General features: G+C 56.5%; 2 protein-coding genes across 8 annotated transcripts; one reads left to right on the top strand and one right to left on the bottom strand.

Annotated features, from left to right (window-relative positions):
- CORO6 (coronin 6) lies at positions 1–8,053 on the top strand. Of its 5 annotated transcripts, none has more exons than XM_055332975.1 (11): positions 1–214; positions 1,335–1,595; positions 2,996–3,118; positions 3,564–3,693; positions 3,784–3,965; positions 5,134–5,253; positions 5,703–5,807; positions 5,896–6,041; positions 6,431–6,488; positions 6,598–6,828; positions 6,927–8,053. In XM_055332975.1, the coding sequence occupies exons 2-11, from the start codon at positions 1,398–1,400 to the stop codon at positions 7,047–7,049; spliced, it is 1,416 nt and encodes a 471-aa protein (XP_055188950.1). In that variant the 5' UTR covers positions 1–214; positions 1,335–1,397; the 3' UTR covers positions 7,050–8,053. The 5 variants fall into 5 exon arrangements, with proteins under 5 accessions (XP_055188950.1, XP_055188940.1, XP_055188958.1 ...); XM_055332965.1 differs by having other exon boundaries at positions 6,924–8,053; XM_055332983.1 differs by lacking the exon at positions 5,134–5,253 and adding an exon at positions 4,594–4,713.
- ANKRD13B (ankyrin repeat domain 13B) lies at positions 8,046–26,546 on the bottom strand. 3 transcript variants are annotated; one of them, XM_055332960.1, is made up of 15 exons: positions 26,247–26,546; positions 14,732–14,867; positions 14,483–14,607; positions 14,350–14,395; positions 13,612–13,755; positions 13,332–13,521; positions 13,188–13,254; positions 12,109–12,190; positions 11,277–11,341; positions 10,918–11,048; positions 10,642–10,799; positions 10,350–10,502; positions 10,067–10,230; positions 9,908–9,984; positions 8,046–9,424 (listed from the first exon to the last, which is right to left on the bottom strand). In XM_055332960.1, the coding sequence occupies exons 1-15, from the start codon at positions 26,358–26,360 to the stop codon at positions 9,193–9,195; spliced, it is 1,884 nt and encodes a 627-aa protein (XP_055188935.1). In that variant the 5' UTR covers positions 26,361–26,546; the 3' UTR covers positions 8,046–9,192. The 3 variants fall into 3 exon arrangements, with proteins under 3 accessions (XP_055188935.1, XP_055188924.1, XP_055188927.1); XM_055332949.1 differs by having other exon boundaries at positions 10,642–10,744; positions 26,247–26,523; XM_055332952.1 differs by lacking the exon at positions 13,612–13,755 and having other exon boundaries at positions 26,247–26,523.
- Positions 26,547–27,049: the final 503 nt, after the last annotated feature.

The following is a 27,049-nucleotide window of genomic DNA, read 5'->3' as shown; positions in this document are numbered from 1 at the left end:
CGCAGGTTGATGGCAGCGGCAGCTGGGACTGCAGCGACGCCGGGCCCGGAGAGCCGCGAGCAGCGGCCCGAGCGCGCAGAGGAACACCCGGGCCCAGACGCCGCGGACACCCGGAGGGGAGGTTCCCGCATCCCGACTCCCTCGGCCCCAGCGCGCACCTAGCCCCTCTGCAGAGGAGCCGCAGCGCGAGCGCCCCTCGCCCACTCAGCACCAGGTACCCCCTGCCCCCTGCCCCCACCGCAGCCACCCAGCGGGCGGGGGCTCTAGAAGTGGCTGAGATCTGCGCCCCCTCCCCCGCGCCGCCAAATTCGGTCCCGGGCGGGGCGGACTTGGTGTCTATATTTGGCCGGACAGCGGCCCGCGCGCCTGCACTGCACCGACACCTCGCTTCCTAAGAACGCAGTGCCGGGGCTGGAAGCCCGAGGAGGGTGCGGGGAGGCCCGGGCCTCAGGCCTGGGGCCGCAGGAGCGGCGTGAAGGGCACAAGGATGCCCGGGGCTGGGGAGGGGCAGGAGTCAGGGGATGGGGTTTGGAAGAGCTCCATGAGTCCCCTGGGGAAGAGCACAGCACAGACCCCAGCTGAAGAAAAAGCACTTCACCCTCCCCACTCCTGCAAATCTGGCCCTAGCCCCGCGGGGTTGAGGACCCCACCCTGGGAGAGTTCAACAGGAGAGAGGACCCACAGGAGAAGGGAGACCGATGTATGGTAGGCAAAAGCCAGACCATGGTCAGGACCTCACGGAGAAGAAAAGAGTGGAAAGAGGAGAGATCCACCTTACACTGTGTTCCCCAACAAGATGCGAGGAAATTGATGAAAACAGCAGGAAAGACTCAAGTTAGCTGATAGGAGGAACTTCTCCTTAGCAAAATTTTAGAAGAAGACAAAAGCCCATCTGCCTGAACTATGTTAGAGACACAGAATTAAGGACCTTGGGGGGGTTGTAGTCTTAGCCCCATAACTGGCGTCGAGCCAAGATCCCACAACCAAGGCCTCTGATTCTGGACAAGGTGCTGCTGGGAGATAAACCACTTCCTGAAGAGATGCTCATCCAAGGATGGCAGGAGGAGGGCAGCCTGGCATTGAGGCTCCTCCCAAAACCACTTCACTTGCAGGAAGCTTTCAGGCCCAAACTCCACTGTCCCCTGCCTGGGTCTCAAAGGAGAAGTCAGGCCCCAAATCCTAACCCCTTGAATTAAGCAGCACTTTATAGGCAGCAAAGACCCTTCCCATAGTTTAATCACCTAGAAGAGAGCTCCCTGCTTCTAGGATCTGACTCCTAGCCAGTAATCCTTCTCACTCGTCACCCCCCTTCCTGCTCTTCCTCCCTCCCACAGCTCACAGGACTCAAGACCAAAGGCATTTCTGGGCACTGAGATCCTCCATTTCCACCCACAGCCATGAGCCGACGTGTGGTTCGGCAGAGCAAGTTCCGCCATGTGTTTGGGCAGGCCGCAAAGGCTGACCAGTCCTACGAGGACATCCGGGTGTCCAAGGTCACATGGGACAGCTCCTTCTGTGTGGTCAACCCCAAATTCCTGGCCATTATTGTGGAGGCTGGGGGTGGAGGTGCCTTCATTGTCCTGCCTCTGGCCAAGGTGAGGGATGAGGGGACGAAAGCACTTGGGAAGATGCTGGCTGTGGCCCCTGGGGACTCCTTCTACAGTCAGGAGGGCAGCTTGTATCCATCGGCTGCTCCCTGTTCCCCAGGCCCTTGGGGACCAACTCAGAGGCTCCCTCACCCCTGTTCCTCACCCAGAACAGCAGCATCACAGCGGCCTGCACCCACGCATAGCCCACCCCCTTCTCTGTGCAGCCCCCTGTTCCCAGCAGGGTCCAGAAGGCTATTGTGGAGATAGCTGGGAAGCAGTAGAGCCAGGGCCTGACCCAGATTCTGTTCCTGTCTCTCCTAATGTCACACCACCTCATGTTTTGGGTGTGGGATCTTTCTCCCCAGTGCAGGGTGACCATTTGATCAAATCATACCCCAGAGCAGCACACCCAGGACAGGATCAAGGTCTTTGCAAATAGTCCCTGGTCACCTCCCCACTATGGTTCTTATAGTGAGATAGAATGAAAACAAAGGGCAGAGGGACATAACACATAAGGCCAGACCACTTCCTACCCCAGGGATGGGGGCCCAGCAAGTACTGCCACCTTTGCTGAGTAACCTCAAGCCCCTTGGAAATCTGCACCCCCCAGGATGGCCACTCCAAGTCATGACCTTGATCTGGCCCCCACACCTTGTTAAGGGAGACCCTGCAGGTGGCAGGGTCAGGAAAAGGCCTGACAATAGCCAGTGACTCATTCAGGGACAATGCAGACATCATCCAAGGACACCATCCCCAGGGCTCAAATTTCAGCTGGAGCCACCTCCTCACCCAGTACAACTGCCATTCCAATGCCACACGGCCACCCCTCTCCCCTACTGCCTGGTCTGGACTGATGCCAGCCCCTGCAAAGGCCTCAGAGACCCCATAAAAAGCCCATAAAGACCAAAAGTAGATGAGCCCCAGCTTAGGTTGGGAACCTGCTGCTGGTGGTTCCAAGGTCAAGGGGGAGTTCTGCCAAGGGTGACTGGGAAAGGGCTGTTGGCCACTGCATTGCATATTACCTCATCTTGACCTCTTCTACTAGGGGTTTCCTACAGACATCCTAACTGGGGGCACAGGCCCAAGAATAGCCTTCTCCAAGTAGGTATTTTTGCAAGAGCACTGGGCTGAGAATTCAGGTCTTGGCTCAACCAGTATCTTGCTGTGGGTCTTTCGCTAAGTCATTACCTCTCTTGTGTCTGATCCCCTGATGTTAAATACTTCAACTCTCTTTGCCTTCAGTGAAATACAGGAAGTAGTTGGATGCGGTTGGAGGTGCAGAAAAGGGGTTTGCAAAGAGAAAAAAAGAGAAAATAGGTGATAGAGTATTGAGATGTAAACAGGTCCATTGCCCCCCAAAAACACACAGGAAATTGACCCTACAGCTCCCTCTCTGACCCCTCCAGACAGGACGAGTGGATAAGAACTACCCACTGGTCACTGGGCACACTGCTCCTGTGCTGGACATTGACTGGTGCCCACACAATGACAACGTCATTGCCAGTGCCTCAGATGACACCACGGTCATGGTAGGAGCCAAATGGATGCTGCGGGGCAGGGGAAGGGGGGAGGCCCGTCTCACCTGTGCTAGGGAAGGCGGAAAAAGAGGTGCCCTAGCCCTGCTCTGCCCAGCTCCCAGGCTATATTTAGCCACATGCCCACCCTTTCCCAGGATGCACTTCTTAGGACTAATTATAGCCATGGCCAACTTGAGGCCTGAAGAGCAAGGGGCAGTGCTCTGAAGTCTCCCTGCTGGGGTGCATGGAGAGGTCTCTGGAGAGCTGGCACTGCCCCCTCCTGGCTCCCAGCTGCTTCTGCCCTTCACAGACATCATTACATCCTGCCCTGCATTTGACCCTTACCACTCAAGAGAGCTGGTAGGGGTGGGCCATAGGGAGGGCAAAATTGGGGAGGAGTGGAGGGACAAAGCAGGCTACTCATTCCACTCACCCTATGCCTTTTCCTCCCTCCCAGGTGTGGCAAATTCCAGATTATACTCCTGTGCGCAACATTACAGAACCCATCATTACACTCGAGGGCCACTCCAAACGTGTGGGCATCCTCTCCTGGCACCCCACTGCCCGGAATGTCCTGCTCAGTGCAGGTCTGGGGGCCTAGGGAGGGGTCCCTACTGTAGGTGGGGGGAGGGGGGCAAGGCAGGACCCAAGTAACAGTGACTGGCTGCTCGGGGCAGGTGGTGACAATGTGATCATCATCTGGAATGTGGGCACCGGGGAGGTGCTCCTGAGCCTAGACGACCTGCACCCGGACGTCATCCACAGCGTGTGCTGGAACAGCAACGGTAGCCTGCTGGCCACCACCTGCAAGGACAAGACGCTGCGCATTATCGACCCCCGCAAGGGCCAGGTGGTGGCGGTGAGTAAGCTTGGCTCGGCCATTCCCCAACCCTTACCCCAGGGACCAACTATCAGGCCCCCGTACCGTCGATCCTCGATCCTCGATCCGAATCTCTAGTCCCAGCTCTCGCCTCCCCCGCCCCAACCCGAGGCCACCCCCAAACCCCACTTAAGCCCACAATTTTCTGCCCCGCTCCTGTTCCCTCCGTCTCCCTCCATCTCAGAAGCTCAGAGCAGTGCTCTGCGAGTTGTAACTGAGCAGGGGAGAAGCCGCAAGCTCTGTCCTTCCACCAGAACCTGCATGAAACCTCCCGGACCCCTCTCCTCTTCGCTGGCCGGCACCCAGCGCCGTCTTCCAGGGTCTGGGGCCCCCCCGACACCGGCTCTCCGGCGGGCCCCTTTCTGCCCTAGTGGACCCGCCGGGCGAGGGGACAGGGGGCAGCCCTCGCGCCCCGCTAGTCCTAGCTCGGTGCCCTGGGGGGGCGGTGGCACCCGCCTCGCCAGCCTCACTCTGGCGCGGGGCGCGGGGCGCGGGGCGCGGGGCGCGGGGCACGTGCTCGTCTGCGCCGGGAGCGCGCGGCGGGCGCGGCCGGGGTGGCGGCGGGGGCGGGCCGGCGGGCGCTCTAACCCACTAACCCCGCGAGCAGGAGCGAGCCCGGCCTCACGAGGGCGCCCGCCCGCTGCGGGCCGTCTTCACTGCAGACGGGAAGCTACTCAGCACCGGCTTCAGCAGGATGAGTGAGCGGCAACTCGCGCTCTGGGACCCGGTAGGCCAGGCCGCGCTGGGCGCGCGCGCGCTCCTTCGGGGGCTCCACGAGCGCCCTCCCAGGCCGCGGCCCGTGCGCGAGAAGGCGGAAGCGGCGCGAGGAGCTCCCGACCGGGAGAAGCCTCGCCGCGACCCCGGGGAGCCGGCGGACTTCCCTTGCTGTAGGGCCCCGCCTCCGAGCGCGCCTGAGGGCTCGGGATCGGCCGAGAGGCGCGCGCCTCCCGCTCCCTCCCGGCCTGGGGGCCAGCCGGGGCCCCCCGGAGGAAGCTGAGTAGTTAGGCCCTCTTCTGTCTCCAGCCCCCTCATCCCACCTCCCCGGCTCTCCCCCGCCAAAGTCAGCAAGCCGGTCGCTCGTCCCTCCAAGCTCCCCCAGGGCAGGCAGCTGGGTGACGCCTCTCCCTGTCTCCCCCTCCCCCCCCAGGAGAGGTTTGCGGCCCACGAGGGAATGAGGCCCATGCGGGCCGTCTTCACGCGCCAGGGTCATATCTTCACCACGGGCTTCACCCGCATGAGCCAGCGAGAGCTGGGCCTGTGGGACCCGGTAACGCAGCTGGAAGCTTGGGGTGTGTGCCCCGGGGACTGGCATCACGGGAGAGGGGCCAGGCGCCCCCGACCCGCCGGGCATGCCCACCTGGACTGGGCTGGAGGCTGCTGCCCCCTTTGCAGCGCCTGCCATCCCCACACCCACCCCTCTGCCCAGTTTTGCTGCGTCGCCTGAAGGAGCCCAGGCTGGCACCCCCACCTGGTGATGCCGAGTCCCTGGGGGTGGTTTGCGGTGACTGCATGCGGCGGCGCAGGGGCCAGATGTGCCGGCGGGCGGGGGCGCTGGGAGTGATGTGTCCGTTGGCGGGACGTGCGGCTCGGTTCACCAGAGCTGCCCTGGGAACGCATGGGCTGTGGAGCGGGTAGGAAGTGTAAAGGGGCTTCAGGGGATCCAGAAGTGGCACAGTGGCTGGGACAGAGCTGGTCACGCCTCCTGTGCCCGGGCAGAACAACTTCGAGGAGCCAGTGGCACTGCAGGAGATGGACACAAGCAACGGGGTCCTACTGCCCTTCTATGATCCCGACTCTAGCATCGTCTACCTATGCGGCAAGGTACTTGGGCCCGGGAGGAGTGGCAGGGCCTGGACGGACATGTTGAGGGCCCTGCCTGGGTGCGACTCCCAACACACTGGTTTTGCAGGGCGACAGCAGCATTCGATACTTTGAGATTACGGACGAACCACCTTTCGTGCATTACCTGAACACCTTCAGCAGCAAGGAGCCTCAGAGGGGCATGGGTTTCATGCCCAAGCGGGGGCTGGAAGTCAGCAAGTGTGAGATCGCCCGGTCAGCAGCCTTTGCCTTTCTCTCTTGCATGTCTGTCCCCACTTGCCATCGGGGAAGACAGAGTCTTCTCCAATAGTATCATCTTTCAGAAGGAGTGGGGGTATTTTGCAGGGGGAAGAGAAGGAGGGGGCTGGGGGGTGTGTCAAACTGGCTTGTTTCGATGCCAGCCCCCAGCGATCACTAGTGTAACATTCTCTAAACTTCAGTTTCCTCATCTGTAAAACGATGATAAGCCCCCCATCAGAGATGTTTTACCAACTGGATCAATAACGTGTTTTGAAGTGCAGTGCATGGTAGGGGCTCAGCAAGTGTTGGGTCTCCAACTTATTGGTCCCAGGCAGAAAAAGGGGTGGGAGCCGGCGGGGGTGCTGAATCCCGCTCCCTTGCAGGTTCTACAAGTTGCACGAAAGAAAATGTGAGCCCATCGTCATGACTGTGCCCCGCAAGGTGAGGGGGCCCGGAGAGGGGCTGGGCAGAGAGGGCTCCGAGGCCGAAGGGAACGGAGCAGCCCCGGCCCTCTGCTAACGCTGGTCTTCCTGCCCCCCCCCCCCCACAGTCAGACTTGTTCCAGGACGACCTATACCCAGATACTCCCGGCCCCGAGCCGGCCCTAGAAGCGGATGAATGGCTATCTGGCCAGGACGCCGAACCGGTGCTCATCTCGCTGAGGGACGGTTACGTGCCTCCCAAGCACCGCGAGCTCCGCGTCACCAAGCGCAATATCCTGGACGTGCGCCCTCCCTCTGGCCCCCGCCGCAGCCAGTCGGCCAGCGACGCCTCCCTGTCGGTGAGCTCCCGCTCTGCTCCACGCGGCCGGGCCCCAACCCCCCTCCCCACCGCGGCCCCTTCGTGACAAAGCCTCTCCCGCCTTCCGCGCCCCAGCAGCAGCACACCCTGGAGACGCTGCTGGAGGAGATCAAGGCCCTGCGCGAGCAGGTGCAGGCCCAGGAGCAGCGCATAACGGCCCTGGAGAACATGCTGTGCGAGCTGGTGGACGGCACCGACTAGCGCGGCGCGCGCGCGCGGGAAGCTCCGAGCCTGGGGGCGCGGCGGGGGGGAGCAGGACTCGGCCCCGCCCCGACTCTGGGTCCGGACTTCCGGACCCCGCCTCTCGGGGCGGGGGCTGGGGCGGAACTGGGCAGGGAACACCACCCCCTCGCGGGAGTCCTGGACGAATGGAGCGTCGCGAAGGCTCGCGTCCGCCTGGCACCCGCCGGGCTCCATGCCTCGTCCGGGACTCGGCAGAAGCTGGCCTCGGGAGCCCCGGGGTGACGGGGACCTCAGTGATGGTGCTGCACGGCGACGCGGTGTCCCTTCTGTCCCCCGCCCGGGGCAGGGGAAGTGCTTAGTATTAGCGCTATTCTTGGGGATATCGGGGCGCTTGGGCTTGACCTCAAAGGGGTGGCGATTCGACAGATCTCGCCAGACCGAACGGGGAGAGTTACAGGGCTTCCCCCTCTAATCAGCTCACTGGATTCCACTCCCCAAGTGGGAAAGCGGACGGATGTCACCCCAGTTCTACAGACATACACAAAACCCATTGGCTGTAGAGCCGAACCCACGGCTACACCCAGCAGTCTAGGGCAGAGGGCTGTCTTCCTTCTTTTCACCCGCAAGGGAGAGGGCGGCTTCCTCACCGCACCCCCGCCGGAGAACTAATCAGAAAACTGGCATGGAAGCAGGTTCACACCCTTCTTCCCACCCCCCACCCCCCTCTGCCCCCAGCCCTCTGCTGTGGCCTTGACTCTAGGAGGAAAACAAGACTTGCTGAATTTAATTCTTTTACTAATTGCTCAGTCTGTGCCTCCAGCATGCGTGGGGGTGAGGGGGCCAGACCCCCAACCTCTGCAAATGCTGTATCCCCAGGCTTGCAGGGGTGCTGACAAAGGCTCAGGACCCACCAGGCATTCTCTTACCTCAGATCCCTCCTCACACTGAGGTTCAGAAGGAACCCCGAAGCCGTAGGTGGGCGTTCTTTCCCAGTAAAGCCAGCTAGGAAAAGCCTTGGGTTTGAAGCCTCTTTTATTTGTGCCTCAGAGTCAGTCTGGTGCCCCTGGCATCAGGGAAGGAGGTGAGAGGAACAGTTTCTCTTTGTTCTTTTCTTCCGTCCTTTTTGTGTCCCTACTGAGCCTCACTGGCTGAGCCAGGAAGGCCAGCCTGAGAGAAGGCGGACAAGGGTGTGCGGTGGGCCCCTGCCCCTAGCGGGGTCTGTGCTTCTCTGGGTGGGTGGGGCGGGGCAGGGGAGAGCCGGGGTTAGCACCATTGGATGAAGGGTTTTAGAGTCAGCCCCTGGCTGGGGGCAGGTGGGACACACGACCACAGAGGGCTAGCAGCAGCTGGTGGGAAGGGGTCGGGGGTGGTGCCAGGGCCCTGAGCCAGTGAGAGGGCTCCAGGGTGCACCTGCCCAGAAGCGGGGCCAGGGGACAGGGTCTAGTGCTCGCCCCCGGCCCAAATATGTCCCCCGTTTGCCGAGACATCGTGAAGGAACCAGGCCTTGCCCAAACCGGGGGCCACCTTGGGCACCCTCCCTGATCACAAAAACGTGCCTTGGGGATGGGGACTCCAACCTCTGGCTGCCCAAGGAGAAACTGGGACCACCCTGAGACCCGGGAGGGGTGTGGGGGGCTGGGGAAGCCGGGCACCCCGCTAAGTGCACTTGACGCTGAAATGCCGGGGTGAAGGAGGGCTGGGCCCTTGACGCGCTGGTTTGTGTCTGGGACAAAGCAGCAACGCAGCACGTGGGGAGCTCAGCTGCCCTCCAGGGGTGAAGAGCGGAGATGCAAAGGCTTCACGGACAGTGTCCTACAGTAGGTTCTGAGAGCAGAAAAGGAGGACGGGCCAGAAGGAGCGAGGGATGGGGACACTGCTCCTCTAAGGACCCGGCTCCCCCTCTGGACGGCCTGGCCCCCTCCGACAAGTCTGAGCCCAGGACAGAGTGGTGGGCGTCAGGATACAGCAAAGCAGGGGTACCGGACCGTGCGAGCAGCCTCCGGGGCCCGGGCCGGGCACCCCGTGGCCGCGCGAATCCCTCCCCGTCTGGTGCCAGGTGAGCCGCCGCGCCTCCACGGTCCCGGCGGTACGCGGGCAGCCGAGCGAGTCTCGCTCCGGGGCAGGTGGCGCGGGGCGTGGCCAAGGGGCCGGGCAGTGGGCGCTACTGCTCCGTCAGCGAGAGCCGCAGGATGCGCTCCAGCTCCTCCTCCTCCTGGCGCGCACGCCGCCGCCGCTCCTCCTGCTCCTGCGCCGACAGCTCCATGGCCAGCCGCAGCTGCTCGTCGTAGCTCCGGAACACGTGGCCGCCAGGGCGCGGGCTGGGCCGAGGGCTTGGCACCGACGCCAGAGCCGGGGACCGCGCGGGCTGGCGCTGCGGCGTGGGCGGGGCGCTCCTGGGGGAACAGACGTAGAGGGTTCTGGGGTGCGCCTGCCCCTATGTCAGGGGGGCCGGGAGACGGCGTGGAGGCCCCGGGACAGAGGAGGCCTCGCCACCCTCCGGTGGAGGCAACGAGTCCTGCTCCACCTGGCTCCCACCCAGTTGTGACAGATCTCAGTCCCTGCAAAGCCCATCCGCCCAGCTGATGGGCCCATGTGGACATCATCTAGAACCCCAGCCCCAACCTCCTGCCTGGTAAGGGTCCGAAGGCCTGGAGGCGCTTTCGGAGTACTGCTCAGAGTGAGGAAAGGGTGGGGCGGGAGCCTTCTGCATACCAGTAGGGGCTCTACTGGGGTTACCATGGTTACCACGGTTCCTTGGGCCCCAGGGGAGCTGCCCAGCCATCGGTGTCCGCAGCCACTGGGACAGGAGCTGGAGGTGCTCCGTGCATGTGTTATTTCAGGGCAGGGATGATGGGTCAGGATCGGCAGGCACTAACCTGTCCTGTCGGCGGGCCTCGTAGGACATGGGGTGAGTGCCCGGCTTGCTGTTAGTAAGCGCCTCCCAGATGGTGACCTGGAGGGAGGGACGTGGCCAGTTAGCGAGGGTGGCACTGCAGTCCACCGTCCAGTAGGGCGGCGCAGCGGTGAGGCCGCACCTGGTCATACTCGCTGCCGGCCTCCAGCAGGCTCTGCTGGATGGCGAACTGCAGCAGGTCGTCGTCATCCTCGCGGGTCGCCGCCTCCCGCTGGCCGCCCAGCACACTGTAGCCACGTGGGGCCTCGAACAACGCGGGGGAGATCTCGCAGCCGCGGCACGAGGCTGAGGGCACCAAGCTGGGGGTCAGCGCCAAGCCGGAGGGGCCCACGGCCGGGGGAGGGAGCCGGCCAGTGCTGGGGGGAGGGGTAGGAGGGCAGACACGCAGCTGGGGGAGGTCTCACTGGAGGAACTGGAGCTGCTGACGCTGGAGGAGTCGCTGCCCGGGGAAGGGGTCTCACTGCCAGGGCTGCCCCGCACCGATGGCACCGGCTCGTCGCAGCCATTGAGGTTTCCAAAGGTGATGCGAGCGTTGAGGATGTGGAAGATGGGGATTTCTGAGGGGAAAGAAACAGTGGGTGCCACTGCCGACCTTCTCACACCTTAGGCACCCTCAGTCTTTACCCCATCTAGACCCCACCTGCCCCCAACACACACACACCAGCAGCTGCAAGGAAAGGGCGGGTGGGGTCTCACCAATCTTGACTGGGAAACCAGGTGGCAGGCGCAGGGTAATGAAATCCCGGAGCTTGGCGAAAAGCGCATTGCTGACAGCCATGAGGTCAATGATGGGGGCCACCTGCTCACACAGGGACAGGGGATGCTCCTCACACAGCCACAGCTTGGCCTTGAACCTGCCCCCCCAGATCCCAAGGGGTGAGGGGCATAGAAGCCATGGCCTCTCATACCTTTCTGGAGGGTTCCCCTGCCCCGCCCTGCCCACCCCTCCCCAGCACCATCAGGGGGCCTCACTTCTGTGTCTTGGTGGTCAGTTCCATGGGGCGGCCCATGTCCCGGTTGCCAAGCTCAAAGTTGGGGTTGAAGTACTCTTCTGCAGTGATGGCAGTGGGGTTGGCTTGGCTCAGAGTCTGAGTGATCAGGGTCTGTACCATATGAAGAGGTGCCCATGAGCCCTTCTCAGTCTCTGATGCCAGGCCAACCATTTGATATCACGGGGCCCCAGGGCGAGCCCCCCTGCCACTGTGGAGCCGACATTGTCCTGGGCAGCGTGTAAAGTGGTTCCACATGGGCCACTCTAGGCAGGACGCCTTCCAGGCCTCCTGAGCCACATCCACACCCTTCCATACATGGGCACCCCAGCACACACTCACCCCATTTTGGGGGCCCCCATGCTGCTCAGCAATTCCCAGGAAGGACTGCAGAGGTGTCTTACAGCCTACAAGAAATGTGGCATCTCAGAGGACATTGCAGCCCTGAGAAGTGACAGCACCCAGACCCAGGGAGCAGACTAGGTCTTGGCAGGTCGGGAGGACGGCTCGCCCATGCCAAACACTCGGACACCTGCATCTGGAGGTGATTAAGGACTCCAAGGGACAGGGGCCAGGACCACTACAAGCACAGCAGGGACAGAAGGAGACCTGGGGCTCCAGAGAAACTTTCAAAAGTGTCCATATTGGTGACACTGGACAAAATATACCTGCCTTTGGTGAGCAGTTTTGCGGTGTGCGTGTGTGTGCGTGTGTCTTCCTTCAGGCACTTCCACCTTAATTACCTCATTTAGTTCCCCTGTGAGGTAGGAACCATCTTTCTAGACAGACTAACTCATGCCTGGAGAGTCAGGTGTGAGGTCAAGAGGCACAGAGGATCAGTGGCAGGCCCCGTGGCTTACTTCTTAGGATATGCTCCATGAGACTGGGATGGCCAATAAATAGCACATGTGACACTTGCACCTCAAATCCAATGCAGACATTAATTACCAGTTACAGCATTCCTTCCCATTGGGCCCAAATGTTGCCTAGAATCTTCCTGGCTGCACTCCAGGCAGTCACTCCCAATTATTAGCATTCGGCACTTGAATTGAAACGTGTTTGCATGAATAAACTCTCCTGGCTTTTGCTGGGACGTCACAGGGAAGACTGGGGGAGGTACTCCAGCAGGCGCTGCTTCCTCACACTCCCTCGCATTCCACCTCTGCTTAGTTACCTTTGACCTTGCCCTTGTGCTGTTCTGAAAGGTGCTCTGTCCGTGTCCGGGTGATGAGCTCCACGTTGGATGCCCCATATACCTGGGGACAGAAAGGGCTCAAAGACAATGCTGGTACGTACCCTACCCCCTACCCCCAAGGGCATTATGAACACTTCTTGCAAGGAAGGGGTCCACTAGGGGATGGAGGAGCTGTTTACTCCAATTATATGAAGTCATTCATCCATTCTCTTATTCATTCAACAAACAGTTTGTGAAGAGCCTTTAAGTGCCAGGCACTGAGGCAGGCATCAGCCCACAGTGAACAAGCATGACTATAGAGACAACCCTCATCTTTTGAGGTTCACAGCTAGTTGAAGACACAAGGAAATGGAGAGTTATAATGCAGCATGAAACACATTCTATGTGTGTGTGTGGCGGGGGGAGAGGGCTGTGGGAACCAAAAGGAGAGGCCTTAACCCAGCCTATGGGGCCAGAGAAGCCTTCCAGGGGGAAACCTTGCAGAGCCATGTCAGTTCCTTCATTCACCAGTGACACCATGTGGCCCCACATGGGTGACAGGGATCCCAGAGTGACCCGCACAGTATCCTCAGGGGGTAAGGGCCAGGCTTTGGAGCCAGGCCACCAAGGTCTGAACCTCAGCTTTGCCACTGATAGCTATGTGACCCTGTCCAGGTCATGAGACCACTCCAAGCCTGTTTCCTCATCAGAGAATGGGCCAGTACTGTATTCCACAGAGTCCTGGTGAAGATTAAATGGGATGCTGTGGGAAAGGCTCAAGAAACACCTGTAAAATGGGAATACTGACAGCACCATCCCCAAAGGGTTATTGGGATTGAGTGAGTGTGGGTGTGTACCTGTATTCATATACACATCCAAAGAAAATGGGGACCAGTGCCTCGACCATGAGTACAGTAAGTGCTCAATAAACTCTGGCATCCTCATCAGGTACCTATTAGTCTAGTGCCCTTCTCTCCACGCAGCCTTGCTTCTGCACCCCCAAGGGTGGTCAGGAAACCCCTGCCAGCTCCCTAGGCAGGAGTTTGGTGGGCTCTGGTAGCAGGGAGTGGTGGCCTCACCTTGGCTTCATACCCATTCACCATCTCGGTCTTCTCACTGCGCCAGCCCAGGATGCCAGTCTTGTTCCTGGGGAAGCAGGGTGGTCCGGGTGAGGGGGCACCCAGGCAGGCTGGCTCTAGGCTACCAAGGCCACGCCCACTCACCTCTCAAAGGAGATGTTCTTGGTGTCGAGCTGCGTGGTGACGACGGGCGCAGTGAGGCGACTTAGCACCTGCTCCTCGGTGGGCTGGGCAGCGGCCAGCAGCAGTTCACGATCCTGCCCAGCCAGGGCCAGAGTCTCTGTGTACACTACTCGGCGATCATGGTCGATCTCCATGACCACGGCACTTGTGTCTGCCAGCCATGGAACAGCATGGGGGTGTCAGGGGCGTGGGGGAGTGTCTCCAGCCTTCCCACCCTGCCCCCGCCTCCTGCCTGCCTGACCTTGGCCCCTGAAGACGAAGCTGCGGTTCCCTCGCTGCCATGTCATGTGGTCAAAGCCCAAGAGCGTGGTATCTACCCGTAGGTTTTGCCCACTCTTCCACACTTTGTAGGTGTCACTAGGGCAGATCTTGGAAACCAAAGGCACTAGGTGGGAGGGAAGGGCAGGAGCAGCTTCAGTTTGCCTGGCCCACCCAACCTGGGCCACCTCAGGGCGTGGGGGGCAGGGTCAATGGTGTGGCTGGGAAAGGACGCAAGAACTGTTGAGAGCAGCCCCTCTCCCAGCTCCCCCCGTGAGAACAGAGACCAGTCGCTCAGATGTAGTTGGGAGACACGCAAGTCTCAGCCACTAGCAAGTCCCATTTGTTAATCCATTCAATCTTCCATCTAGTCTTCCAACAAGTATTTATTAAACACCTACTATGTACCAGGCACTATTCTAGTCCCTGAGGATACAACATTGAACAAGACAGGACCTTTGCCATCTTGGAGCTTACCTTCTAGCAAGGAGTGACAAGTAACCAATACATGAGTGAATCATTACAAAGTGAAGGAAGAATAAGAATGGAATCAAGGCAGTGTCTGAGAAACCTAGCTAAGGAGGTGACCCTGAGCTGGGAACTAAAAGATGAGAAGGCACAATGGGAAGAGCTATGACAGCAGAGCTCCAAGCAGGTGAGCAGCAGGTGCAAAGGCCCTGAGGTGGGAGAATGCCAAGAGGCCCCCCATCAGCCTCCTTACCCCAGCTAGTGAACTCCCATTTCATCTCCACGTAGAAGTCCTGGGCCTGGAGAATGATAAGGAGAGTGCCTGAGCCTGTGCTGGAGACAGGGTTCAAGGGCTACAGTGTAGAGGCCGGGAAGCTGGCCCTCACCTTGCGCAGCTTCTCCAGGAGCACAGGGATGCCCGCCAACCGCTTCACCACCCGCTGGTAGTCCCGGTACCGCAGCACCAGCTGTACCAGCTCCAGGTCCCGGGTACTCACAGCCTCCTGAAGTACTGGGGATTGGGGGGCAATGTCAGAGGGCAAGACCCTACCTGGGGCCCCCCTCAGCTAACCAAGGGTGAAGATATGAAACCAGGGGACCCTGGCTGTGGGGCTGGAGTGGGCAGGGGTGCCAACCTGTCCAGCCGCTGCGGTTCTCCCTGCCCACATCTGCCCCGTGTGCCAGGAGCACACGGGCACACTCGAGGTGTCCCAGGGTGGTGGCCAGGTGCAGGGGAGTCCGCCCGCGGGGATCCAGCTGCTCGATATCCACCTGGAGGAAGAGGTGAAGATGTATCCCTGGTCACTTCTGGGGCAGCCCACCTGAGCCAAACAGCCTCTAGATGGGCAGCAACCGCCCCACTACCCTGCCTTGCCCACCTTACAAGGCAATGGAAGAGTCAGACACCATGAGTAGGGGTTAGGTGGGTTGCAGGACAGAGCAGGAGGCAGCTCTGAGAAAGGAAGGACCTTCCTCCTTTCTTGTCCACCTAAGCCTCCTGGCTGGGTTTGCTCCCCCAAGGCTCCATAGTGGGCTGTCTGTGAAGAGTAAGCCTAGTGTTGAAGGCTGGTCTAGAGAAGCTGTTGGCCAAGGAGGGCACTTGAGGCAGGACCCAGCCTGCAGGTTCAAGGTCACACCTTCAGGAAGTGCTATCAATTTAGATCATTGACATTATCACTGAGTGATAAACAATTGCTGTAACAGATTGATGAGAATGAAAGAATACGTTCATGGTACAACTTTAAGCCCATGTCCTGGGACACCTGGGTAGCTCAGCGGTTGAGCGTCTGCCTTCAGCTCAGGGCGTGATCCGGGATCCGGGATTGAGTCCCACGTTGGGCTCCTTGCATGGAGCCTGCTTCTCCCTCTGCCTGTGTCTCTGTCTCTCTCTCATTGTCTCTCATGAATAAATAAAATATTAAAAAAAAAAAAAACAACCCGTGTCCTTTGCCTGTAAAACACTATGTATAAACTTTTTTTTTTTTTTACAAGTTCTATTACTGTTTTGTGAATAGCATGATTAACTGTATGAGATTTCAGTTGGGTGATAAACATAAATATTTAAATATATTCCAGGAGTCTAAGAACCTCTAGCTAAATACAGTGTACTGTTCACATGCATATAAATCCTCATCTCCTTCCTCAAAATTGACGAAAATGCCAGTCAAAGGCCTCTACTGCAACCATGATGAGATAAACTGAAATCACCCTCCCATAAACAGAAAACTACTGCTTCAAAATACATGAAATAATTGTTTTCAGATAGTAGGCAACAAGTAGTCCAAGAGTGTGATCCCTGAAGTTAAGAGAAACAAACAAGGTAGGCCCTGTGATTGCCTACATCTTTACCTGGAGGAACATTCTAGAAAGCAATTCAAGGAGAGGAATCTCTAGCAGAGCATGGGAGTCTTACTAAGGAGTTGAGGAGAAAAAGTTGCAGGACAGAGTTCCAAGAAGGAGTGAGCTATGCAAACAAACAGCTCCAGAAATCTGCATGGGGTTCCTCCAAGTCTTTGATGAATACTAAACTTTGCCTGTATAGAGTGAAACTCAACATTAGACAGAAAAGGAGCAATAAGCTGGTAAATTCTCTGCACTCATGTCTCAGGGCAGGAAGACCTTTAAGCTCTAACCTGCTAGAGTGGAGAGTCCTTGTTCACCCAGGGTATTCCACAGAGACCCAAGAATGGTTATGCCTTAGTAGTAGGGCTAAACTATCCTAAGAGAAAAGGCTCACCTAATCCAATCTGACAAAAATGAAAAATAATCTCAAAAGGATCAAACTGATTCACAAGTAACTTAACTTAGTCAGAACAAAGCCTACCACTCTTTAAGGAAAGACAATAAATTCCAGGTGCTTAACGTGACAATGTTTGCAATATCTAATATCCAGTTATAAACTGCTAGAAAAAAAACCACTAGACATGCAAAGAAGTAGAAAATATGACCCATAATCAGGAGAAAACTCATTTAATAGAAACATATTCAGAAATGATAAAGATGGGGTGCCTTGGTGGCAGAGTCAGTTTAAGTGTCGGACTCCCAGTTTCAGCCCAGATCATGATCTCAGGGTCATGAGATCGAGCCCCGTATCAGGCTCCCCACTGAGCACGGAGTCTGCTTGCGATTCTCTCTCCCTCTCCCTCTGCCCCTCCCACCCATGCTCTCTCTCTCTAAAATAAATAAATAGATCTTTAAAAAATGATAAAGATGATGAATGGCTCAGTGCACTAATGATTTTTCAGAAAAACATGAACACAATGTTCATAAAGAAAGAATAAGAGATAAGTATCTGAAATGAAAAAATTCACTGGATAAAAGAATAGATAGACACTACAGAATAAAAAAAAAACTCAATGAACTTGAAGATACAACAACAAAACTATAGCACATAGAACAGAAATGGAGCACAGAGGAGGAAAATAGTACTGAAAAACCTCCAAAGAGCCTCAACAATCTATGTGACACTATAAGGAATTCTAACATATTTGTTTTTTTTTAAAGAGTTTTTTTTTTAAGATTTTATTTATTTATTCATGAGAGACACAGAGAGATATTCTAACATATTTGTAATTGGAGTCTCAGAGGATAGGATAAGGAAGTAGGAGAAATAAGAAATTTAAAGAGATAACATTATCTCTTTAAAATTTAAAGAGAGGGGCACCTGGATGGCTCAGATGATTAAGCATCTGCCTTTGGGGTCCTGGGATCGAGCCCCACATTGGGCTCCCTGCTCAGTGGGGATCCTGCTTTTCCCTCTCCCTCTGCCCTTCTCCCCTGCTTGTGCTCTCTGCCTCTCTTTCTCTCAAATGAATAAATAAAAAAAATCTTAAGAAAAAAGTGTAGACTACACTTGGCAGAGCTACACTTTAAAAAGTAAAATAAATAAAATAAAACAAATTTAAAGAAATGACATTAAATATTTTTCCCAAAAAATTGTTTTTAATTACTGTAGGGGCACCTGGGTGGCTCAATCAGTCAAGCGTCTGCCTTCAGCTCAGGTCATGGTCCCGGGGTCCTGGGATCCAGTCCTGCATCAGGCTCCCTGCTCAGTGGGGAGCCTGCTTCTCCCTCGCACGCTGCAGGTCCTCTGCCTGTACTCTCTCTGTGTCAAATAAATAAAATCTTTTTAAAAAATTACTGTAGGAGGTTGAATGGTGGTGTCCCCCCAAAATATACATCTATACCCTAACCCCAGAACCTGTGAATGTGACCTTTTTTGGAACATGGGTCTTTCTCTCTTTTAAGATGTTGTTTATTGGGCATCTGGGTGGCTCAGTGGTTGAACATCTGCCTTCAGCTCAGGTCATGATCCCAGGGGTCCTGGGATTGAGTCCCGTATCGGGCTCCCCACTGGGAGCCTGCTTCTCCCTCTGCCTGTGTTTCTATCCGTCTCTCTCTATGTCTCTCATGAATAAATGAATAAAATCTTTAAAAAAAGAAACCTTCTTTGGAAAATAAGGAGGCAATCTCTTCTTCCTTTGAATTAACTCTCTCAGCATATGTGTCTCCCTCTGCCTGTGTCTCCACCTCTCTCTCTGTGTCTCTCATGAATAAATAAATAAAATGTTTTTTTAAAAATATTTTATTTATTTATTTGAGAGAGAGAGAGAGAGATATCAGACACCCATGTGTAGGATGGGGGTGGAAGGGCAGAGGGGGAAGAGAGGAACAAGCAGGCTGAGTGCAGAGCCTGACACGGGGCTCAATCTCATGACCCTGAGATGACGGCCTGAGCAGAAACCAAGAGCCGGCTGCTTAACCAACTGAGCCACCCAGGTGCCCCAGAACATGGTCTTTGTGGATGAGATTAGAGTTAAGGCTCTCAAGATGAGATCACCCTGGATCATCCAGATGGGCCCTAAATCCAATCAGATGCCCTTATAAGACAGAAAGGAGAGATCCATGAAGAGAGAAGTCGCATGTAAAGAGGAGGCAGAGACTGAAATTATGCAGCCACAAGCCCAGAGATGCTTGGAGACACTAGAAGCTGGAAGAGGAAAGGGAAGGTTTTCTCCTGGAGCCTTTGGATGAGTGAAGTCCTGCTGACTCCTTGAGTTTGGGCTCCCAACCTCCAAAAACAATGGGAGAATACAATGTTGTTGCTTGAACCCATCCAGTCTGTGGTCATTTTTTTGCACAAACTAACACAATGATAAACCCACAGAAACAAGAAATTCAACGAATCCCAAGCAAGACAAACACCAAGAAAACTACACCAAGGCCCACCATAATCAAGTGCTGAAAACTGGCAATAAAATCTTAAAATCATTTTGAAAAATGAGATGCACTATGAAGACTACAGGAAATACCGAATCCTTCTCAAGGGAAACTGTGCAAGCTAGAAAACATTACCATGAAATGTTTAAAGTGCTGGGGTAAAAAAATGTTGACCTAGAATTCTCTGTCCTGTGAAAAATATCCTTCAGAAATGAAGGGGAAATAAAAACTTTTGTGGACAAACAAAAAAGCTAAGAGAATTTATCACCAGAAGACATGTAAGAAATGTTAAAGGAAGTTACGCAAGTGGAAGGAAAATGTTAACAGATGAAAACTTAAATCCATACAGAGGAATGAGGAGTGCCCCAAAAGGAAAAATTGTGAGTCAGTATGAGAATGTCAATAAAATATTTAAAACCTGCATGAGTAAAGAGAAGAGATGTTAGCAGGTGAGAAACGATAACACATCTTCAGAATGTGGAAAGTGGTTGGGGCATCACAATGGGCTTAAGGGAGCAGAAGGTACTAGAACCCAAGCATTCACATAGGGGAACCCCAAAGCGTGTCAGGCAGGATCACCCTCGAAATGTCCAGAACGTGCATGCAGCAGGAATGGCAGAGGTGTGAGTGAGGCTCAGAGCTAAATACAGGGGAGTTGGTTAAAACTCAGAACCCCTGATCCCCTCCCCAATCTTATAAAGCTGGCAGATGCCCCTTCCCCTCCCTAGGATGCCAGTTTCTCTGTAGAAACTGAGCCTGTGAGGCACTGGATTTGGGGACACTGGCCTGAGGATGAGGTCATGGGGCTAAAGAGTGAAAGGCCAGTCTCTTCCCTGTCTCAGGTCCTTAAGTACTGACAGCCCAACAGTACACACCACTGCCCCATCCCACCCCTAGCAGAAGACTGGAGGATTCTTCTCTGGAGAAACTAGAGGCATCAAAGACCTCTGCGTACAGACAAATGGGGATCCTACAATAAGCAAGCCAGCTTGCCAGCCAACCGTGCTATAGTAGTGATTGACCATCAGTAAGTTCTACACCCCCATTCTATTTTTTAATATTTATTTATTTGAGAGAGAGAGAGAGAGAGAGAGAGAGAGAGAGAACAAGTGGGGGAGGGGCTAGAGGGAGAGAGAGAGAATCCCAAGCAGACCCCCACTAAGCACAGAGCCTGACGCAGGGCTCGATCTCATGACCTGGAGATAGATCATGACCTGAGCCAAAACCGAGCCAGACACTTCACCAACTGCACCACCCAGGTATCTCTCCACACCCCCATTCTTAAACATGCCCCAACAGCCAAGGGTGACTGGACATTTGAAGAAAGCCACCAACACAAAAGATACAAAAACATGCAAATAGATGCTAAAAACCCAAAGGAAATACTATCAAAGCAGGAGCCAGAAGAAAATTTTCTGGAAGGAAAACAGTCATTTCTATCCTCAGAAATATATGAAAAGATACCTGAATTCATGAAACAAAATGAGACATCCCAAGTTCCTGCCGCTTCTCATCTTTCCCTTGCCTTCTTCACTCCAGCCACCCCTGCACAGCTACACCTGCCCCAAACCTCTCCCCATAGGAAATATTACCTCAGTTTGCTCTCTCTTTTTTTTTTTTTTTTTGACAAAAACAAACAAACCCTTTTTTGTTTGGAACAATCTTTATCACTTCCTTTTCTCTCACCTTCCATATCTGATCCATCAGCATGGACCTGACCTTATGGGCTCCACCTTCAAAACAGATCCAGACTCTTCTCGGTTTTCATCACCTTGATGCTACTATCCTGGTAGCAGCCACCCTCTCTCACCTTGGTGCCCAGTGGCCTCCTTATTGGTCTTTTCACTCCTTCCTTGGGTCTTAGGTCTGGTCCCCACATGACCCATCACAGCCTCCATCATCCTGTGAAATGTTCCTTAGGTCCTGACACCCTTTAGCTCAAAACTTTCCCTTAGCTTCCCATCCTTTTTGGAATAGAATCCAACATCCCTGGGCATCTCTTTGAATTCATGTGCTCTTCCACTTCTCCTCCAAAGTCCACTCTGCTGGATACCCTAGGCAGCCACAGTGTTTTCTCCCTCACTTCATTCAGGTGGCCACTCAAATGTCATCTCCTTAGAGAGACCTGCCCTTTCAACCCATCTTAAATGACAAGTGCTATTTATCTGCCACCACTGCTCCTGCTTTAGTTCTCTTCTGACATTAGATTGCTTGTTCATTTTTCCATTGTCTCCCTCACCTAGACTGTAAGCCCCACAAAGGGAATGTCCCTGGGTGTTTTGTTCAAAGCCATGTCCCCAGTCTCTAGACGGTGCCTGACACATAACTGGTACTTAATAAATATTTGTTCAACAAATGCATAAATAACTAAGTTTAAGGGACAAGGGGAGGGGAAGGCAATATAATGTAAAATTGATAAACCAATAAACAGTTGTAGACATATATTGTTTGTAATTATGGAGGTAAATAACAGAATGGCCTAGAGTTCAAAGAGGTCACCTCCAGGGAGTGAGAGAGGTGGGGAGGGCTGGAGCGAGGGCTACTGCTTTTCATTCCAAGCCTCCAACAACAGCTACATATATATTTTTTAAAACATGAGAATGAACTCCTTTGTAAAAAAACAAAACATTTTAAATAATTTAAGTAATTCATATAATTTTTACAGTCCTGTGTTGGCATTTCTTCATTGTTTACTTTGAATTTTTTAAGTAGGCTCCACACCCAATCTGGGGCCTGAACTCATGACCCTGGGATTAAAAGTCACAAATTCTACAAACTGAGCTGGCCAGGTGCCCCCATTTCTTCATTTTTAAATATATTAGGAAACTTGGGGGAAAAAAAAAAGTGTGCCTGGCCTGAGTGGCCCTCTGAGCCATGGCTTAGAAATCTGAGTGCCCCCCCCCCCATACACACTCCTCTACAGCAGCTCCCCACAGAGAAGGGAGACCACTAGTTACTCTTTACCTATTATGGGATGGGCGAGCCCCTCGGTGTCCAACCTAGGTGGGCCCTGAGTCCTGGAGGGGAGTAGAGGATCCACAGCCCCTAGGAAGTCAGGAATGCTTTCCCCTGGGGCTGCAGCTGAGCCATCTACGTGTCCCACCAGACCTGGCCAAGAGGCTGTTGCTGCTGCTGCTGCTAACAAGGCCCCAGGGAGCTGACAGGGCATCCCGCCCAGCCTGAGTTCCAGATGAGGCCTGCTACTCTCCCCTTTGGGTGCCTCACCTCTAGGCCTCAGAGAGAGGCTGGCATGGCTAGAGCTGGGCAGTCCTGCCCCTCCCTACCTCCACTCCTTGGGAGCTCTCCCCAGGGTCTTGTAGTTTCCCAGGGCCAGTGGACACCCAGACAACCCCCAAAAAGCTCTCCCAAGCTGCCCAAAGCAGGCCCTGCAGTGGAAGTGGCACCCTGCCCCTGGGCCCAGGTAGAATTTATCCATTTCCTCGGCAAAGCCCTGCAGCCATTTCATTGCTGGGAGTGAAAAGGTTTCCCATGAAACCTAACACTAAGCCCTCCTCCCCAAGAGAATGAAACCCTATGCCCCCAGCAGGCCCCGGCTGGAGTCAAAAGCAGGGGGGGGGTGGAGGGGGTGGGGGGGTGGTTCTGTTGAGCTCCCTGGGCAGAGGGACTCCCTGTTTCCACTCCGGCATACACCTAGACACTCACACACGTGTGAACAGGTGCCACAGGAAAACAGCTTCATACTCCTTTTGCCTCCACACTCCGGGCACATGTGCTCCCCTAGATGTACCGGCACCTGCATGCTCAGCCACCCTCTGGATCTGCAAGTGCCTACTGATGTGCAACACACACGTTTGTAGCCAGCATATCTGCACATGCATATCCCTCGAAGCCACAGGCACTAGCAGGGTGTTTTGCAAACTTGTTTAACATTAGCAGAACACTTTGTTTAGATGAAATCTTACAAGGACACACCAAAGTGTACAGCTGGAAGAGAAAGGTGATGGGCACAGAGCCTTTTATGCTCAGCCTTGCTCTCCTTTCCCTGCTCCCTTGCCTCCCCTACCCCCAAGGAGGACAACCAGAGTCTGGGGTACTCACTGCTTCCCAGCCTTCCCACCAGGTAGACCTGAGCTCACTCAAGGGTCAGAGAGGCCGAATGCTTCCTCAAGGTGGGTGAGGGCAGCACTTACTGACTATTCTCCCATGCGGCCCCTCCCCTGCTTCCCAGACACATCGGTTTTGGTTTCTAGGTCTTGTGGGTCCCTCTCCTGAGCTTCCCAACTCATCAGATGTGGGACTATTTTAGGGAAAGAGAGGATCACAGGTGCTCCAGGACACACCATGTACCTTGGGTGGGGCAGCCTCTGTCTGAGCATCTGGGGCCCCCACAATCCCATCTTTCCTGCCTATAGGTCAGGAGGGTGAACGGAGGCAATCAGAGAGGAGGACCATGATGGAGGCAGCCCTAGGAAAGAAAATGTTTCCTTGGGAACCTAGTCTGGCCCCCTCCAGAGTGTCTGTTGCCAGGGAAAGAACCTTGCTCCCCTTGGCCCTCCCACAGGGAGCTTTACAGCCTAACCTCCACCTCCCAACCCCCAGAGACTAGTGGGGACTTGTGACTCAAGAACACAGCCGGCTGACCCAACCTCAGGGCCTCAACAGCCAGGGGAAACTGGCACATCCACCGGCCTACAGCCCCCCGCCCCCTCCCAACCTGGCAGGCCTGTGTATGACAGGAAACAGGGCACCCAACAATCATTATACTGCTGGGTACCAGCTAGGGGTGGTCACAGACCCTCCCCTTCACCAAAACACCTGATGAGCACCTCCCATCTCCCCACCACTCCCTGCTTCCAGCCCCGAAAAAGAACTGTGGGGGTGGGGGGCGCTGAGCAAAGCCAACAAACCTGCTCCAAAGCCTGCCTGCCAGGTGATCCCCTTCCCCAGCCTGCCAGCATTGCCCATTCTGCCCATGGGAGGGCCTCTGTGGGGCTTTCTTGGAGTGCAGGAGAGGCAGCTATGCCAATGAAGACCAGGGAAACCCAGCTGCTGTGTGCTTAAGGAAAGCCTGCATATTTTCTGTGACAGTTGGTGCTAAGAAGACCAGAGATCAGGAAACTCCTGCTGGGATGCCTAGGGCATAAGGGGCTTCATTATGATGTTAGGTGGCTGCCCCCTGGCCCATCCCCTGCAGGAAAGGGCTGGGTTGGGGGGGCCCTCGGCTCTCCCTGGGACCCTGAGTAGTACACATTTGGATTCAAGGGCCACTCTGGGTCAGTCCTAGAGTAGAGATACATCCAGGGGCCTCTCTCATGCAGACAGACTGGCATTCCTTTTCTCAGCACCCTTGGAGTGAAAGAGAGGACTGGGCCTCACTCCTTTGTGGTTGAACAAGGGTTAACATCAACCAGTCCCTGACATTCCCCGCTATACTGCTATCCTGGATCAGGCAGGCAGCATCCCTTTCAAGGAAACACTAGCCCAGCAGGGAAGTGCAGGTGAGTGGGTGAGGACAAGGGTGAGGCCCGAGTTTCCTGAGTTTCCGTGGCAACCGGACATAAAGAGAAACACACATGCAGCGGGGTCCAGTGCTTCCCCCTCCCGTCTCCCCCCCCCTCGCCCCCAGTCTCGCTCCAGCAAGATGGCTGACTTGAGTATTGTCACTCAGAGAGGCCTAGGTGAGAGTCTTTTCTCCTAGGGCATTTTGCCTCTCTGATCTCAGCAAGGAGAGAACCACCCACCCCTCAGACAAGGGAGTGCAACGGAGACGTTCTGGAGATTCAGCCACTCGCCTTCTGCCTAACAATCCTTGGACCAATCATCAATCACTCCATCAGGAAGTTCCTCTCAGATCAGATTTAAATCCCTCCAGCTGTAACCTGTGTTGAAAGCTTGTCTTCTCTGGCCCTCAAGGAAGAGAAACAGTAAAGAGTCAGAAGAGACTGGATTGTCTTAGCACCCAGCACATCACACTACTCCCTGTTCACACTCACATCACCAGAACAGGGGCTCTTTGAGAGCAGGGGATGTGCCTGGTTTGTTCATCTTCGTTCCCCAGGAGTACCTATCACTCAGGCCTCACTTCCTTTATCAGGGCTGTATGGCTGCAAAGCACTTCCTTTATGATAGACAGACAGAGGCACGGTCCGAGAAGCAACTTGGAGTGCCCTTGTCTAAGCAGAGGTAGAATGTATGTAGATATACCAGCCAGCTCAGAGGCTTGGAGGTTCAAGTCACCCCAACAGTTCCTAGGGCTACTCTGCAGAGGCAGATGCTTTGTTGCTCTGAGGGTTCAGTAATGGACTTCAGAGACTCTCTGACCCTCACCTTGCTCTCTAGCTCACTTGTCCTTTGGGAAGCAGACAGCTCCTCAAACTGAACTTCCTGTGACTCAGGAAGTGGCCCTCAAAAGGCATATTCCCCAAGGGGACAACTCCTGAACGAACCACTCCCATACCCCCAGGGTCTTGGGATCTGGGCCAAGTCTGCAGGCCTCAACTTGAGGCAAACCAGGGCAAGGGCAGGCTGGGCCCAGCTCTGGCTCCAGCTTCCCCACCCTGGACGGTGAGTTGTCCATACCCCAAATGCCCGTCTGTGGCCTGGGGTCCAAAGGCAGATTTGAGAGCTACCTGTGAACTGGGCCTGCTTTGGTCCTGAAGAATGACCGAAAGACCCCATCCCTCAGTCTGTCTTCTGGGAGGCCACCACCCAGCCAAAGTCGGCTGACCCGCCCGTCCTCACTGACTGGCAGGAACCAGGGAGTTCTGTGTAAAGAACCTCAAATCCTTCCTGCAGCCAGTGGCCCCTGGCTTCCTCAGCGCCCAGGAGCCAGGCCCCAGCACCAGAGGGCAGGAGAGCTCCTTTCAGCACCTGGACAAGGCCCTCTGGGCGGTCCCAATGGGGGGCGGGGAGGGTCTCTTTCTCCGCTCCCCGAGGCAGAGGGCGCTGGGGTCTGAGGGACCCAATCGGAACAAACAGATGTAGCGCTCAGCCCGAGGGTAGAGGGCACTGGGTGGGGCCGGGATGCCCGGGAGTGTCACCGCCTAGTCTCTGATCCCTGACCTGTGACCCCCTCCCGAGGCAGGCCTTGCCCACCTCCGCACACTCGCGCGGGAGGTGTCGCCGCTCGGCTGCTCCGTGGACTCTCCCACCACATGGAGCACAGCCCCGAGCCGGCAGCCCCTCCCCGCAGCCCTCCGCCTCGGCCGAGGAGGGGCACCGCGTCCCCGACCCCAACCCGGGAGGGTCCCAAGCACGTGCGCCCCCCCTCCCCGGTCCCAGCCCGAGCGGAGCGGGCGGGGGCCGCTCCCATCACCCTCACCCGGTCAACAAGCACAAAAGCCGCGGCTGGGAACAAAGAAGCTCTGCAAACTCGCCAGGGAGGCGGGACAGCCCGCGCCGCGCCCCCTCCCCACCCCGGCGGGCGTGCCCGGCCGTGGGGTCCCCGCGGCGCCCCGACGGCGCTCCTACCTGGCCCGCGCGGACCTCTTTCTCCAGCTCGCGGTGGCGGTTGTGCCACACGAGGTAGTGCAGCGGGTACTTGCCCTCGGGCCCCTTCCTGGCGGAGGCGTTGGCTGGGATCATCGCCCGCTCCTCATGCCGGGGCCGCGGCGCCCGGCCGGGGAGGGGGGACGGCGCCGGAACCGGGGCCCGGGGCCGCGGGGCGGGGGGCCGGCGCTGCCTGCTCGCAGGGCTGCGGCTCGGGCATGTGCGAGCGGCGCCGGCGGGCGGGGGCGGCGGCGGCGCGGGCCGCGGGCGTCCTCGCGAGGCGGTGGCGGGCGGCGCGGAGAGGCCCCCACCCGCCCGGGGAGGGAGCGGGCGCTCGGCGGCGCGGCGCGGACTCGCGCCTCACCTCCCACACCCCCGCACACAAAGACGCCGCTCGGCGGAGGGAGCAGGCGCCCGCAGCGGGCGTGGGGGCGCACGGGGCGCGAACCCCGGGGACGCCGCCGCAGGGACGCGCGCCCGCAGCCCCCGGCTCCCTGCAGCTGCATTGCCCGGCCCTCAGCCCGAGCGGCCGGCGAGAGATGCGGGGATGTGGGGGAGAGGGGAGGGGGACCCGGGTGCCCGGGGCAGAGCTTGTGGTAGCCCGGCCCCGTGGCATCATGGGGCATGTAGTCCGCCTCGTGAAACTGCGGGCGGCGGGTGGCCGGAGAGGGTCCCACACTGTCCCCGCCCCCGCCCCCGCCCCGGCCCCCGATCCCGTGAGAGGGTGGGGAAGGGAGTCAGGCCTGGCCGGAACGGAGACAGTGTCCTGACGCCGCGGGCTGGAC

Source organism: Nyctereutes procyonoides, unplaced genomic scaffold (assembly GCF_905146905.1).
Source record: "Nyctereutes procyonoides isolate TBG_1078 unplaced genomic scaffold, NYPRO_anot_genome, whole genome shotgun sequence".
NCBI classification, from domain to species: domain Eukaryota; kingdom Metazoa; phylum Chordata; class Mammalia; order Carnivora; family Canidae; genus Nyctereutes; species Nyctereutes procyonoides.
Note: the sequence above shows the minus strand (reverse complement) of the source record. Positions and strands in the feature narration are given on the sequence as shown.

Bases quoted from the DNA above. Each gene is read 5' to 3' on its own strand.
- CORO6 (XM_055332965.1), top strand. From the start codon at position 1,398: ATGAGCCGACGTGTGGTTCGGCAGAGCAAGTTCCGCCATGTGTTTGGG. The intron at 5,808-5,895 runs GTACTTGGGCCC...CTGGTTTTGCAG, and splicing joins TCGTCTACCTATGCGGCAAG to GGCGACAGCAGCATTCGATA. The intron at 6,829-6,923 runs GTGAGCTCCCGC...TCCGCGCCCCAG, and splicing joins CCAGCGACGCCTCCCTGTCG to CAGCAGCACACCCTGGAGAC.
- ANKRD13B (XM_055332960.1), bottom strand. From the start codon at position 26,360: ATGATCCCAGCCAACGCCTCCGCCAGGAAGGGGCCCGAGGGCAAGTAC. The intron at 13,522-13,611 runs GTCAGGCAGGCA...CATGGCTGGCAG, and splicing joins CTTCGTCTTCAGGGGCCAAG to ACACAAGTGCCGTGGTCATG. The intron at 12,191-13,187 runs GTGAGGCCACCA...TTCTGTCCCCAG, and splicing joins TGAATGGGTATGAAGCCAAG to GTATATGGGGCATCCAACGT.